The sequence below is a fragment of the Drosophila bipectinata genome, chromosome 3R (genome assembly GCF_030179905.1).
Source record: "Drosophila bipectinata strain 14024-0381.07 chromosome 3R, DbipHiC1v2, whole genome shotgun sequence".
Lineage (NCBI taxonomy): Eukaryota > Metazoa > Arthropoda > Insecta > Diptera > Drosophilidae > Drosophila > Drosophila bipectinata.
In genome coordinates, this window is record NC_091739.1 from 18,677,919 (window position 1) to 18,693,138 (window position 15,220).

General features: G+C 41.2%; 3 protein-coding genes across 5 annotated transcripts; 1 reads left to right on the forward strand and 2 right to left on the reverse strand.

Annotated features, from left to right (window-relative positions):
* The first annotated feature begins 4,505 nt into the window (after positions 1-4,505).
* LOC108130491 (uncharacterized) lies at positions 4,506-4,736 on the forward strand. Its single transcript, XM_017248946.3, has one exon. The coding sequence runs from the start codon at positions 4,566-4,568 to the stop codon at positions 4,719-4,721; it is 156 nt and encodes a 51-aa protein (XP_017104435.2). The 5' UTR covers positions 4,506-4,565; the 3' UTR covers positions 4,722-4,736.
* A 126-nt stretch (positions 4,737-4,862) lies between these two features.
* LOC108130483 (glutamyl aminopeptidase) lies at positions 4,863-15,051 on the reverse strand. 3 transcript variants are annotated; one of them, XM_017248937.3, is made up of 7 exons: positions 14,961-15,051; positions 14,499-14,905; positions 13,251-13,621; positions 6,534-7,496; positions 6,331-6,474; positions 5,778-6,269; positions 4,863-5,710 (listed from the first exon to the last, which is right to left on the reverse strand). In XM_017248937.3, exons 1-7 carry the CDS (start codon positions 14,968-14,970, stop codon positions 5,035-5,037), a joined length of 3,063 nt encoding a protein of 1,020 aa, XP_017104426.2. In that variant the 5' UTR covers positions 14,971-15,051; the 3' UTR covers positions 4,863-5,034. The 3 variants fall into 3 exon arrangements, with proteins under 3 accessions (XP_017104426.2, XP_017104425.2, XP_070137193.1); XM_017248936.3 differs by lacking the exons at positions 13,251-13,621; positions 14,499-14,905; positions 14,961-15,051 and adding exons at positions 7,667-8,153; positions 8,911-9,351; positions 12,798-12,924; XM_070281092.1 differs by lacking the exons at positions 13,251-13,621; positions 14,499-14,905; positions 14,961-15,051 and adding exons at positions 7,667-8,153; positions 8,659-8,787.
* On the reverse strand, positions 13,907-14,227 carry LOC108130490 (uncharacterized). Its single transcript, XM_017248944.2, has 2 exons — positions 14,163-14,227; positions 13,907-14,100 (listed from the first exon to the last, which is right to left on the reverse strand). The coding sequence occupies exons 1-2, from the start codon at positions 14,185-14,187 to the stop codon at positions 13,907-13,909; spliced, it is 219 nt and encodes a 72-aa protein (XP_017104433.2). The 5' UTR covers positions 14,188-14,227.
* Positions 15,052-15,220: the final 169 nt, after the last annotated feature.

Genomic DNA, 15,220 nt, shown 5'->3' on the forward strand with positions numbered 1-15,220 from the left:
TGCTCTTCAAAACTGAAATAAGAATGAAGGTAAGGACTTAGATTTTCATAATTACGTTTGTTTAGAATAAGTACACATCCTTGCAAATAGTACAAATTAATTCTTTATTGAAGAGAATAATTTAGGCTCTATAGAAACACAAGCAATCTATCATTTAACACAAAAATGGCTAATTGGCTTTTATTTTTATACCCTTGCAGAAGGTATTATAATTTTTCTTCATTAGGACCACCTCCTGAGTTTATATAAACACGTCCGTCTGCCTGTCTGTTTCTAAGCGTACTAGTATCTCAGTTTTAAAGCTATCGACTTAAAACTTTGCTTCTTTCTTTTGAACGCAGTATATAAGTCGGAACGGCATCGGCCAACAAAATCTTATAGCTGATAAGAGTTGGTCACAATACACCCATTACTGTGAGCCATATAAGGGAAACCCCATTTTCAAGGGATCCCATCATGAAAAATGGACAAAAAATCTAAAAAATATTTTGTCTCAGGGTTTTGATGCAGAATGATGGTGAATCCATCAAGAAATCGTTTGAGGTACTCTACTTGGGAATCGGATGAGAATTGTGGAAGATGTAGCCATCAATGTAGGCCATATAAGGGAAAACCCCTTTTCAAGGGATCCCTCATGAAAAATGGATAAAAAATCTAAAAAATATTTTGTCTCAAGGTTTTGATGCAGAATGATGGTGAATCGATCAAGAAATCGTTTGAGGTACTCTACTTGGCAATCGGATGAGAATTGTGGAAGATGTAGCTATCAATGTGGGCCATATAAGGGAAAACCCCTTTTCAAGGGATCCCATCATGAAAAATGGACAAAAAATCTAAAAAATATTTTGTCTCATCATTCGGATGAGAATTGTGGAAGATGTAGCTATCAATGTGGGCCATATAAGGGAAAACCCCTTTTCAAGGGATCCCATCATGAAAAATGGACAAAAAATCTAAAAAATATTTTGTCTCAGGGTTTTGATGCAGAATGGTGGCGAATCGATCAAGAAGTTGTTTGAGGTACTCCGCTTGAGAATCGGATAGGAACTGAGGAAGATATAGCCATCACTGTGGGCCACATAGGGGAAAACCCCATTTTCAAGGGATCCCATCATGAAAGTTGGACAAAAAATTAAAAAAATATTTTGTCTCGGGATTTTGAAGCAGAATGGTGACGAATCGATCAAGAAATCGTTTGAGGTACTCCGCTTGAGAATCGGACGAGAACTCAGGATGATATAGCCATCACTATGGGCCACATAGGGGAAAACCCCATTTTCAAGGAATCCCATCATGAAAATTGGACAAAAAATCTAAAAAATATTTTGTTTCAGGATTTTGATGCAGAATTGTGGCGAATCGATCAAGAAATCGTTTAAGGTACTCCACTTGAGAATCGGATGAGAATTGGGCTATCACTGTGGTCCATATAGGGAAAACCCTATTTTCGAGGGATCCCATCATGAAAAATGGACAAAAAATTAAAAAAATATTTTGTCTCAGGATTTTGATGCAGAATGGTGGCGAATCGATCCAGAAATCGTTTGAGGTACTCCGCTTGAGAATCGGATGAGAACTCAGGATGATATAGCCATCACTGTGGGCCACATAGGGGAAAACCCCATTTTCAAGGGATCCGATCATGAAAAATGGACAAAAATCTAAAAAATATTTTGTCTCAGGGTTTTGATGCAGAATGGTGGCGAATCGATCAAGAAATCGTTTAAGGTACTCCACTTGAGAATCGGATGAGAATTGGGAAAGATATAGCCATCACTATGGGCCACATAGGGGAAAACCCCATTTTCAAGGAATCCCATCATGAAAATTGGACAAAAAATCTAAAAAATATTTTGTTTCAGGATTTTGATGCAGAATTGTGGCGAATCGATCAAGAAATCGTTTAAGGTACTCCACTTGAGAATCGGATGAGAATTGGGCTATCACTGTGGTCCATATAGGGAAAACCCTATTTTCGAGGGATCCCATCATGAAAAATGGACAAAAAATTAAAAAAATATTTTGTCTCAGGATTTTGATGCAGAATGGTGGCGAATCGATCCAGAAATCGTTTGAGGTACTCCGCTTGAGAATCGGATGAGAACTCAGGATGATATAGCCATCACTGTGGGCCACATAGGGGAAAACCCCATTTTCAAGGGATCCCATCATGAAAAATGGACAAAAAATTAAAAAAATATTTTGTCTCAGGATTTTGATGCAGAATGGTGGCGAATCGATCCAGAAATCGTTTGAGGTACTCCGCTTGAGAATCGGATGAGAACTCAGGATGATATAGCCATCACTGTGGGCCACATAGGGGAAAACCCCATTTTCAAGGGATCCCATCATGAAAAATGGACAAAAAATTTAAAAAAATATTTTTTTCTCAGGATTTTAATGCAGAATGGTGGCAAATCGATCCAGAAATAGGTTAAGGTACTCCGCTTGAGAATCGGATGAGAACTGGGGATACTGAATACTGAACAACTGAATAATGATGCTGATATAGATACTGAACAATCGGGAAAAGTATTAGGTATTTAGTTAAAATAGCAACTTTAGTATTTTTAAAGATAGAGTCTTCGGACTTTTTTTTTAATGTTTTTTATTGTAATAAATTTGTTGTTTAACAAAAATTCGTATACGGATCGGCCTACTTTATGCGATAAATATTCAATCTTAGCCGCAAGGGTATATCATTTCGGCTCCGCACGAAGTTAGCTTTCCTTTCTTGCTTAATAACATATTATATTATCATTATTGTTCATATTATGCCATATTTCTTGTATTTTCTGGTCTTTTAAACTATGGATAATGTTTCCCCTAAAATCGCAGAAGTTCTGAGCACTTAGTAATGAAAATAGTGGGCAGTTCACGGGATTTACTTGTGCTCTTAAAGAACAAAGCCCTGTGATAAAAACATCTTCCAGAGGCACTATTTCCGTATGCCAGGCAGCCTCGTACAACTGCCGAGCCACATCTCTGGACATAAGGTATCCACTACCAGATAGATGTCTCGGAAATACTTCTTCTGGATAAATATACTGTGGCACAAAGTACTTGTTGCACATATCACGGTTTGGTTTACTTTGGAAAAGCTTATGGCCAAGTAAGACTCCGCTAGTTGCAGTCAGTCGAAACTGCATCTTGTGGTGAGCCTTATATGCGGGCAAAGTTCCTCCGAGAAGAATATGTATTAAATTTGGTATATTAACAAAGCTATCATCTTTCGCTTTTAAGAAGTAAGCTGAGGTATTAAAGCATTTGTTGTTAAAATGCTTGAGCGCCAAGACCGACTTTAGAATTCGGTGTTTAAAGTTATCTTCGAATTTTTCCTGGATAATGTCATTATAGAGATACACTTCTTGCCGAAGTTTTCTTGTATTTGCATTTTTGTTATCTGATTGACCAATTATAAATACCACCCTGACAGAAGCAAGTAGGGTCTCATCGTCTCCGCTAAGATAATCGGCATATAATCTTATGCGATCTTTTAAAGGAGGATAATAGAATCCTTTGAGACGCCCATGCATTTTCAAAAATTCTGGATAGTTAAAATTCGACGAGTTTCCCCAGGAGTTTCTTATTCTTTGGCGTTGACGATATCCATTTATAGATGAAGTAACGAAAATAGTCACCAGTGAATGTTTTTCACAGAATCCGTGAGGCAGAATGACGGAGGTATCCTCAAACTTTTCAATGTAGTCACTTAGATTAAAGGAAGAAAAGGGCGACCAATCATTATGTAAAGCTAAAACATAAATAATTATTTAAAGTTACAAATTGAATTCAAGGAGTACCTGTTCGTCCTGGTAACCTTAATACGCGTGAAAAACCTTTTTCTGTCATGTCATATAGCTGAGTCAATGAAAATGCTATATAATATATAAAAATATAAAAACCAAACATTAAATATTTTTTTCTAAAGGCTAATTCTATTTTCTTAAATTTCATTATTTTGTGCCTATTGAACATGCTGTGATCGTAACTGGCTTTGAAGTGAGCAATTCTAAGCTGGTAATGCATACTGACTGAATGTCATGTGCAGCTTGCAAAGTTTAATATTTAATATTAGTTTAACAAATAGCTACCTTGGGAGAGTTCTGTGGTGTATTTTTCTATAACCATGTAAGTATTAAGTAAGTAAAGAATTTATCTAATGTGTATTGAGTCGTTTTTATGCGCATTTAGTAAGGTACCAACATAGACCAATAAGGGACGAATAAGTATGTTTATACGGGGCGTATGATCAATATTCAACACAGGCATATGGCGTTTTCAAATTTATGTTTAGGCTATGTTTAAATTTAATTGAAAATTGTTGATTTACATCACCATGCTGTTTGATAAAGGCATATTATATCATATTCCGATTGACGTAAGCCTTTCTTTCATTTTATTTTCTTCTATTTATTGAATATTGACGTAACTCTAGTATAATATTTATTCACTGAAGCTTGTTGCACCTAAAACAACTCTCAGGGAGGAATATAAAAAGCCGACGCTTCAAAGGCTTTGTAGTTCTGGTTCCAGCAGAGTAAAGCAGAAAGCAATCAGCGATCATGCAGTCCTCCACTTTCCTGATGGCCCTTTTGGTGGTTGCCCTGCTCATGCTGTGCAGCGCTCCTGCCACTGAAGCCACCTTCTTCCTGATCGCCTGCATGCTGCGATCTCCTCTCTGCCCATGGCGAACCACTGCCTCTTCCAGTTCCACTTAGGGAGCACGCAACCATGGATAAAATAAACCTGTTCTTGACCGGACCTCTTTATGAGTTTTCATGAATACCAATAAAATAATTTTTTGTTGCATTGAATCTATAAAGTTTTAAATGTGGGAATGAAAACAAATGAAACCAAAATTATTGTTGTTGTCTAGTATTTTCTTCAAAAATATCGTACGCATTCACAATTCTTCGTTCACATTTCAAATGCAGTTGGCGCATTAGGTTGCTAAGACTATATGTTTATAACCATTGGTAGTTTTTACATTGCTGCTATTTTACAGGGTGCGCTAGGATGAGCGTTTGCCACTCATTGGATGCGGTTAGTGACGGCCGACTGGTCAACATAGTTGGCCAGCCAAGTGCCCACCGACTCCTTGTTTAGTGTCAGCCATTTGATGTTGGCCTTGACCGTTTCCAAAGCTTGTTGACGGGCCGCTGTTCCGGCTCCAGCCTCAGGATATTTGGCGAAGAACTGTTCCATCTCCTCCAGCTTCGTTTGCGTAGAGAAGCGAGCAGTAATCGTGGGGATCAGACGTCCCAGAGTGCGTTCGTTGATACCGAAACGCTCCACCAGTTGTTCCCAGTTCTCGCGTACGTAATCCCATACCAGACTCTGGCCCACAGGATTCTGGGAGATGTAGCCCAGCAGGGTAAAGTAGTCCTGACGGCGCACGTTGCTTTCGTCCCAAGCCCAATTAATGTATCGTCGCAGCAACCAAGGCACCTGTGTAGCGCACAGTGCGCTCATCAGCTTCAGTTTCTCTTGAGCATCAGTTTCCTCCAAGTACAACTTCCACAACTGGTCCCAGACTGCCTCCGTGTTGACCTGCTGCATGCCGTAGTAGTAGACGACATCGCGGACATCTGGGCTTGGCCGGGTCTCTGGACTGGCCAGCCACTGGTTGAAGAGAGTAGTGGCCTGTTGCAGTGAACTTTCGTGACCGAGACTGCAAGCCGAGCTCAAGACCTTAATACGCAGGCGGCTAAGTGGGAAGAACAGGATTTTGTGAGTTTACAAATATAAGTAAAAAAATCGTGTAAAAATCGTACTTTTCCAGGTGATCGGTTCCCACGGTGAAGGTGACCTTCTCAACAATGGGCGTCAGCAATTTGCGGGCATAGGTGGTAAAGTTACTGTAGAGATCCGTGTAGTAAAGACGGTTCCTCAGAGAGGCCAGCGAAGAGGTGCCCACACTCCAGGGTACGTAGTTCTGCTCATTCTCTAAATATGTGCTTAGGTCCAGGGCTGTGGAATAAGGCAATTGTCCGGCAGCAGCCAGGACATTCGCATCGTGCAGCAAGTTTGCACGATCAGCAGTGCTGAAGGAGTCTTGTGTGGTTTTCAGGGCATTCAGTAGAGATGCCCATGTGTCGACGGGGTAGTTCACTATATAATAACCAACCTGGTCTTTGTTAAACTTAATCCAGTTAACCTCTCCGGGCAGTGTAACGGTAACCTCATTGTCGTTGTAGTTGAAAATTGTGGACTGCACTTCGCTGTTCAAGCTGCTCTGGTAGGTGATGGGAATAGACCACCGGTAGCTAAGGGAAACACAAATTTTATTTAATATTTATACAAAAGGGGCTTCTATATTTCACTTACTTGAAGGAAGAGGCCTCCGCTTCGGCAGCATAATCATCCTCGTTGGCCAGGAAGCGCTTCTGGGTAAGCTTGTACGTGAAGCCAGTTTTCTCCACCTCCACGACTGGCAGACCCATCTGCTCCGTCCAGGTTTGCATGATCAATCTGTTAATAAAAAATGTCATTACCACTTCATAGTAATAGTATTGTATTGGGCAACGCACTTGACATCGAAGTCGAGACCCTCCTCTTCCTCAATGGCAGTGAGGTAATCCTCCGTGGTGGCAGTGCTATAGATGTGACGCCTCAGGTAGCGGCTGGTGGCATTCTTCAACTTCTCCTCGGTTACAAGATTCTCCAGCATTCGCACCAAAGCAGCTCCCTTCGAGTAGGTGATCGTATCGAAGTACTCGGTAATCTCAGCCGGGCTCTCAATCGCCTTGACGATTGCATGGGAGGCCAGAGTAGAGTCGATTGTCATCACCGGATGCAGTTCCTCGATCACAAACTGATTGTCCATGTCCCATTCTGGATGCATTTGCGTCACGCCCTTGTATTCCACAAAGGAGGCGAAGCCCTCATTTAGCCAGAGGTCGCTCCACCAGTTCATTGTCACTAGGTTGCCGAACCATTGATGAGCCAATTCATGGGCCACCACGACGGCCACACGCTGCTTGTTCACACTGGAACTACTGGCTTCATCGTAAAGCAAAGCTGTCTCACGGAACGTTACCAGACCCCAGTTCTCCATGGCGCCGGAAACAAAGTCGGGTATGGCCACCAAATCTAGTTTGGGCAGTGGGTACGAAATATTGAAATAGTCAATGTAGTAGGCAGTCACACTAGCTCCAGCCTCCAGGGCGTACTGGGCCTTTTCTATTTGGGCAGGAGGCGCATAAACCCTCAGCTCGATGCTGGTTCCCTCCACAGTAGTGGTTTTGTAAGCAAAGTCAGACACCACAAAGGCGGCCAAGTAGGTGCTCATGGGCACTGTCTCCTGGAAGGTCACCTCGGTAAGATCGCCATTGACATATTCGCTATCCACGGGCATGTTGGACAGCACATGGTACTCATCTCCGGTGGGACGGGCTACCGTAATGGTGAACTGGGCCTTGAGAGCGGGCTCATCGAAGCAGGGGAAGGCGCTGCGGGCATAGGTGGGTTCAAACTTGGTGCTCACAATAGATCTGAAAAATGAAAACAAAAATTTAGAGTTAAAAACCATGAATTGCAAGAGGTATAAGTGTTATTAGTAGAGAGAGGGGCTTAAGGAGTTAAAGGGTAAAAAATAACCCAGTTAGTAAGTTTCAAAATTATGCTGTTAATTTTTTGATTTTTTCATAAGTAGCTTGGCTACCTGGTGCGGTTCTTCAGTTTATCCTGATATGCGCTCTGGTACATTCCCGTGATTCTCTCAGTCAGTGACCCCGTGAAATTCAAGCTCAGTGAGTAGTTTCCAACGTCCAAAGGCTGCTCGAACTCCGTAACCCAGTACTCGAACTCCGGGTGTTCAAATGTTAGCACGGGAGTAATGTTTTTTAGAGGAGCACCCGAATCATCTAGGTGCTGGACTTCCACGGTGCTGACATTCAGTCGGTCAGTATGCACGGGTATAAAGGATATTGGTTCCAGCACCTGCAGACTGATGCTAATGTTCCCGGAGTAGATCTTCTTGTCCAGATCCGGACGCAGGTGCAACCGGTACTTGCTGGGCTTCAGTTGTTTGGGTAACCGGAATCCCAGATTCTGGAGCACTTTGCTTGCAGCTTTTACGGCGGGAGCTAAGGTGGCCATTTGGCGTATTTTTCCTATGGCTGGCACTTGGGTGGTGTGAACGCGGTTATCTGGTTTTGTTGTGCGATTTAAAAATCAGTTACTATTTGGAATATCAAGCTTTATTTACTATATTATCAGTCTTAGTAAAATTCTAAACTTTATGATGTTGCCAAATCATGGTACTCACGATCTGGCAACTCTATGTAAAAGCTAACAGCTGCTCATTTCGATTTCGAATTTATTTTCGAATTAAATTAAACATTTAAAAAAAAAACTATCAAATGAGAGAGTCTTGGATAGCCTTTTTCTAATTTTACTTATTTTTATATTATCTAAAGTAAAGAATGAAAACGTGCAAAAAGTGGTACGCCAGTCTCATTTAATTTGAAAATATGTAGCAGGAAATATTTAAACAGAAATTGAAAGGAAAAAAATATATATATATGGAATAGTGTAGCTGAAAGACGGGATTTAATATTTTAAAAATAAATTATTAAGCCCTTAAGATTTTTATTGAGTCTGGTAGCATTATTATGGCTAAGCTTTATGGTTCATATGCTACATTTTCTGTACCATAAAATAAGCGCGCCAAATTCAAATAGGACTTTACAAATTTCGAGTTTTTAAACATTTTTGAGCCTAATATTTTATAAAAAAACTGACAACTAAAAATAAGGTAATGATTACTGATACAAAATTTAATTAATTGATTGTCTTTTTGCTTTGTTTTTCAGATTTTATACGATTTAACTGATTTTAACTGACTTAATTGATTTTTAAACTGACTGAAGTCCTAGAGAACCCCTTCCGATTCCTTGAACTAACCTGAAAGAACGCTTAAAATGGGTTTTGTGGACAGCAATTGATCCCGGTCCACGTAAACAGTTCGAATTGTGGCATTCAGGGCCATCTGGGAGCTGTTGGCTTGCTGCTGTTGCTGCCTCTGGTGCTCATCGGCTATATTCTTGCCCACATAGACAAGGGCGCCCAGCAGGAAGCCGCACAGCACGAGCAGGAAGACGCAGAAGGCTGCGAGGGTGAGGATCGTATTGCTGGGGGCCTTGTGGGGCCGGTTGGTGTCCTTGATCCGATGGTTATCGTCTGTGGAGAGACTGCTGCGCGGGCGTACGTTTTTCGCTGCATACATGCCGATGCTTTTTTCTGTTCCTTCTTATTATTATTTTTACTTATTTACACTGGGTTTGGTGTTGAATGACTTGTTGCTTATACCATTAGGCTTCTGGTACTTTTATTTTATCATCTGATCTGATAGTTTTAAATTAAAAATTTATATTTAATTATAATGGATGGAACCAAAAATAATTTTTTTGGTAGTTCTTTATTCCATTTAATTCACTTCACTTTAATTCACTATTTAACGGGAAATTGAACGCGATGTTAGGCTGCTCCAAATGGTACAACTTCTTCCGATCTATTGTGTCATCGGCCGGCTAGTAATTCGAGAGCATCATAAAGTGCCGCGTACCAAATTACATTTGTAGCCGCTGCCATCATCAGTTTTTATAATCTCCGAGCTACTTATAAACAATCTCGAGTTTGTTTACTTGGCTTTTATGGCAGCGGGGCCAGGTGGAAATGGGGCGGGCTACGGGCTCGCGGAGGAGGAGGAGCAGGTGGCTTCCCAGCTTCCGTCACATTTCACTCCATCTCGAGGTGGAGATTGCCTCAATTTTGTCTCGCCGCGGATCAATCAGATGGCTGTAATTTATGCCCCACCTCCCCGCCGCACGGTCACGTAATGAAGTTGGTCATTTCTCGAAATTGTTACTACAAATACTCGATGCCATTTTTAAGTTTAGTTGCCGTTGGAGTTGGGCTGGCAAACCGCAAGAGTTGCGATACAAATCCCCGGGCTGGTTGCAATGATACCACGACCACAGGCCACTTTCTACAGAGGCGTTGGTGTCTGTACACGTTAAAATATGATATCTGATAACTTGAACTAAATCGATATTGGTTTGCAGATCTGATTATATCCATGAAGTCGGAATCAACCAAATAATTGATTGTTAACCCGTCGAAGCATAGCTTTACATGCCATGTAAGTCGAAATTCAATAAGGATGTCTGATTGCAGTGACAAGATATCTCTTTTTTCCGTGTACAATTGATGGATGGATGGCAAAGGTTGTTGGCTTTTTGCCTGTCAATTTGCCAGATAGATTGCACAAATCTGAGGAGTCTGTGTGACGGGAAGACAGTGCAGATGCCATGATTAGCAATGGAAATGAATTAAATTGGCCGACAAGCCAAGAGGCATGGCTTTTGGGAAACTTTCAGGACATAAGAGAAGAATCAACATGTGGATGAATTATAATTGAATTCAGCTTCATAGACGCCTGGGCACTGTTCATTGCAAGTTGTGCGAAATGAGGAATTTGAGGCTGCAGAATATGCAAATTTTTGTCAGTCAATTGTCTTTGAAGACCCTCCCGGACCCTTCCCCACAATGCGGACGATGATGATGATGATGTAATGCTGACTCAATTAAGGCGCGCTCATCGCACAAAAGCCACCGCACATCGGCAGTAAACAAAGTTGCATGACACTACCTTATGAGCGGTTCAAATTCAGCCAGAAGATCTGCAGACAATGGAAGTTTGTCTCGACAGTATCTACATATATGTATGTATATATGATATTTGTAGGTAGATCCGACTTCCACGAGGCAATCGGACACGCCCCATTGCATCTACGTGGATGTCTTCGCATTCTGAAGTTGATGAAGCGAAGATCGTGGGGGCACATGTCACAACATAACTGTTCTCATGCCTCGCTAATGAGTGGCATGAATTTCACTTCTAAAAAACTGGAGTTGAATGCACTCGAAAACGATAACAATCTATGAAAACTATATTAGAATTGGTACATACATTTTTCACATAGTTTATACCACAAATTTCATTCAAAAATATTAGAAATGGAAAGCTTTTATTTGAAACACGTTCTTCAGCCTTTATTTTTTAAGGTCATAACTTTCACAACACACCGAGGCGCTGGAGTAATAGCAACAAAAAATGCAAATCGCTTGCCATTTACGTGACAAGTGCGCCCCAAAAACACCCAAAAAAAATAAAAATAAATAAAATACGGAGAGTAACAAATTTACAACCTATAATATCCGCTGTGGGATGACACTTGACAAAGGTCGAATAAACGTGCCTGCAATTTACGATATTCCCAAAAGGAAAAATTAAAAAATAAAACAATAACTAAACGTTGAAATAGGTGGACAAAGACTGCCACAATGATTGCCACAATTTGCATGTTTGGGGTTAACGGTATGCGAAATAAATTTACAATCAATCAAGGAGTTGCATAACAACAGAAAACAAAGGGTATATAAAATTGCGAAACCTGCAAATTATATTTTATATAAATTAGGAGGAGAAAATTAAGGAAAAGTGTTGCCTGTCAATGAACTTGTCAATAAATTACAAAAAAAAATCGTGAAAGTATTTAATTATCACTCCCCAAAAGGTGTGAAATTTTTATGAACTCCTCAAACATCCATAAATTTTATTATAATAACCAAACTAATATATATGTGGCCCTTAGAAGGTTCTTTCCCACACTCTTCGGAGAAATTTTCTATATCGCCCCAAGAAGAACAAAAAAGAAATCAGTGTCAATGAAAATGAAAAAAGGTTTGACCACCAACTGAACTTTCAAGAACAAAACAAAACCAGAAACGAAACGAGAGGTGCGGAGAAATACTACGACAACAAGTTGTTTGCCAGTCAATGATGTCGACCCATTTCGTTTCGGCTTTTGGAAGAAAGTAATTTCTCAGCGGCATTGAGTAGCCGCAGCATTGGCCACAGTTGTAAACACGACGCATTTCTTGAACAGCAGCCAGTCGAGATACACAAAGAAAAAATATTCCGATTGAACCATAAAAATAGATATCGTAAAGAATTCAAAGAATGAAATTGGTAGATAAAATCGATATGATAAAATCACCTAATCTCACTTGAAGAATTCAAAGTCTTTGGAGAATAACTGAATAGACAGGTAACCAGATCAGATAACTTTTTTTGTGACGGGTAACAATCATTGGACGTTAATAAATACGTTACACCCATTTTTTCTCAATGCAGCGACAGTGGCCGATTTAAGGCCAAGAACTTGCGCGGCAAGTGAACTATGCATGCATTTGGCTCCAAGCCTGTTTGTCGAGGAGAAAAAAACAACCAAAAGGGGGAGCGGTGCAACCTGTTTGACTTAGCCGTGTGGAGTTCTGTTGGCCAACACGATGGCCTGCTGTTTATCTCGGCCTCCTCCGGTTGTTGAAAGTCAAAGTTGGCATAGAATCCGGTGATCACATTTCAGCAAATATTAAAATTAGTATTCGCATCAATGCGTCCAATTAGAACACAGCACCAACCACAAAATCTAGCTGGCCTAACGGACTTAATGACAATGACAGTTGAATAAAATTTATATCAAAAGTAGATCGTTCGGATTTGAAGCTTTTGGGAGCAGATTCAACGGTATTCGATTGATTGGGGCTACTTATTATCTATTATTTTTGTCACATTTTTGCACAGTCTTTCACTTGATTTACAGTTGGATTCACAGCTTTTTCACAGCGATCTAGCGGCATTAATTGTCACTTTGCCAGGCCCCGAAAGAATTAAATATATTCCCTCGGCTAATTTGATAACGGCAATTGCCGGCCAGTGATTATACTTGATTCGAAACGGAGGCGGGAAGATCTGAGCCTGAAGAGCGAAGGCGGAAACTGGAGACGAGTTTGAGATCGGATTCAAAGCGCTATACCGATCTGCGACCGTCGCGCTTAGCTTTGAATTTTTGAATGCCCAGCCGTTCGGGTCTTCACACATACGGCATGCGAAGCTTCCCGAAGCTACAAACTCCCAAGCCGGGCATTTAGATTTCAAAAGTTTCAACTGAAACCGAGATCAACGCGACGGCGATCGTACAGCTTTTTGCTGGAAAAGCTCTCTCTTCAGCTGAGACCGGCTTCGAAAAAATGCCGGGCTCATGGGGGTATTCTTAAGAAATAAATATAAAAAATATTTTCTGCGGCTTATTAATAGAAATACTATCTGAATATCAGACAATTTTAGATAGTTTTCATTTGGGGTATTCTTTACAGGGTTTGACATTAAATATACTTACTTTACAGTTCCTTCGCTGCCGGTATAGCTGCTAAGGTAGCTGCCCGTCAGACTGCTCAGGTCGCAATCGAAACTGGCCGACAGGGTGTAGGCCTTGTTAAGACTCAAAACCTCCCGCAGCTTGATCATAAGCAGTTCACGGGTCTCGTCCAGATACCACTCTTCGATGGCAATCCTCATGCGGGCCATCATGTTTAGGATACTGATGCTGTGCACATTGAGATCCTTGGCGTGCAGGACAATTAGATTGGTAACATTGTTCAGCTGGAACTGGATGGAGACGGTTCCCTCGCAGGCTCCCGTCTGCAAATCTGGCTGATAGTACAGCTTGTACTTGATGGGCCTGAGCTCCGTAGGAAGGCGCCATTCGATCTGCGAGGTTATGAAGATAACTCAATATCCATACGTTTGGCAATATGAACTGGGGCTCCATAAAGTCAACCAACAATGCGAGAATGGTAAAGCGATAGGGGGTTTAGGGTCGTAAACAAAATGGAATTTGCTGCAAAAGCTTAATATGAAATTGAATCCCTGTCATATTGTGAAATGAGGAATGTGAGGGATAAGTTTCACACTTTATTTATACTCCCCAACATGTTACTCCCATTTTCTTTACAAATTCCTATTTATCATTCCTAAATAAACATTCAATGGTTTTTAAACGTATCTAGTGGGTGTGCCAGTTGGTAATTGTTTTTGTATATAATCCTCTAGAACGTCCAATTTGCGTTTGGCCTCCTCCAGTTCTGACCACAAGTTATCCGTGTGAACTATGACTATCACAAGAGCCACGATTAAACAGGTGGAAAGAAGACCAAAAAATATGGCAACTCGTTCTGCTGTGATCAGATCTAAGAAACATATAAATAAGTCCGAATCTGGCCAAAAAATGAATATCCTTTCCAATAGATACCCTTGATTCTCGCGTGGTGGCCCATAATGGCAATACTTCACTGCTCCTAGGTCTCTATTAGACTGTCTTAACAATACCATAAAATTAGCTAAGCTTTAGACGGACCAAAAAGGTATACTATGATAAAATAAAAAAGGCGATAAGCACTTCAACTGACCACTATGACGGGGAATTTGATAAAATATGAATTGGTGGACATGCCGACTTTATGATGACCAATGCGGAAATTTTTGCCTTTGGGGGTTTTCGAGTCCAACTCGATTAAACATTAAAGTTAATGGTCGCTTTTCTTAACTGATGAGTCACTTTGAGGAATATATTCTTTCAAGTACTTACCGCATCGGGATCAGGAAGTCCTGTTGGAAGTTCGGGGTAAATGGGAGCTACACTGGTTGTGGTGGAGCTGCTACTGCCTCCGTCAGGTGTAGTTTGTCCGCCAGGTGTGGTTCCACTACTTGACGTGCTGCTACTTCCTGGATCCGGAGTGCTTACCTCACCTCCACCTCCTGGAGTGGTTCCAGGAGTTGTTGGGCTTGTCGATCCAGGATCGGGGGTCACAGGACTTGTAGTTGTGGTTGTGGTGGAAGTCGAAGTGGTGTCTGCCGTCAGAGCATCTATCTTATCGAGTGCATCCTGCAGGTCATTCTCCAGATCCGCATTTTGAACGGCCAGCACAATGGTTGACACACAAAAGGCCGTTGTGGCCAAGCCCAAAAAGATGGCCACTGCCTTGACCGTCAGCCCTGAGATTAAACCAAAATTATTCGATGCCTATGCCTGGTAAATAGTCCTACTCACAGGCAACCATTTTTTACGAGATCCTTTCACCTTTCAATATTCTTAACGGAGAACTCACTGCTGCTTCCTCTGGGCTGGAAGCCAAATTGGAAACTGAATGCATGCTACGAATCTGACCCCATAATTTGGACTTGATAAACCTGACCAGATTGCCGGCCGATATCTAGGCTATATAATAACTTCATGTCCAGATAAATATGGTTTTTATTCTGGCCATAAGGACTGTGGTCTTTTACGACACTACGTTTACGGCAAGCCCA

Bases quoted from the DNA above. Each gene is read 5' to 3' on its own strand.
- LOC108130483 (XM_017248936.3), bottom strand. From the start codon at position 9,232: ATGTATGCAGCGAAAAACGTACGCCCGCGCAGCAGTCTCTCCACAGAC. The intron at 6,475-6,533 runs GTGCGTTGCCCA...TTTTATTAACAG, and splicing joins GGTCTCGACTTCGATGTCAA to ATTGATCATGCAAACCTGGA. The intron at 5,711-5,777 runs GTACGATTTTTA...CTTCCCACTTAG, and splicing joins GGAACCGATCACCTGGAAAA to CCGCCTGCGTATTAAGGTCT.
- LOC108130491 (XM_017248946.3), top strand. From the start codon at position 4,566: ATGCAGTCCTCCACTTTCCTGATGGCCCTTTTGGTGGTTGCCCTGCTC.
- LOC108130490 (XM_017248944.2), bottom strand. From the start codon at position 14,187: ATGGGCCACCACGCGAGAATCAAGG. The intron at 14,101-14,162 runs GTATCTATTGGA...TATGTTTCTTAG, and splicing joins CCACCACGCGAGAATCAAGG to ATCTGATCACAGCAGAACGA.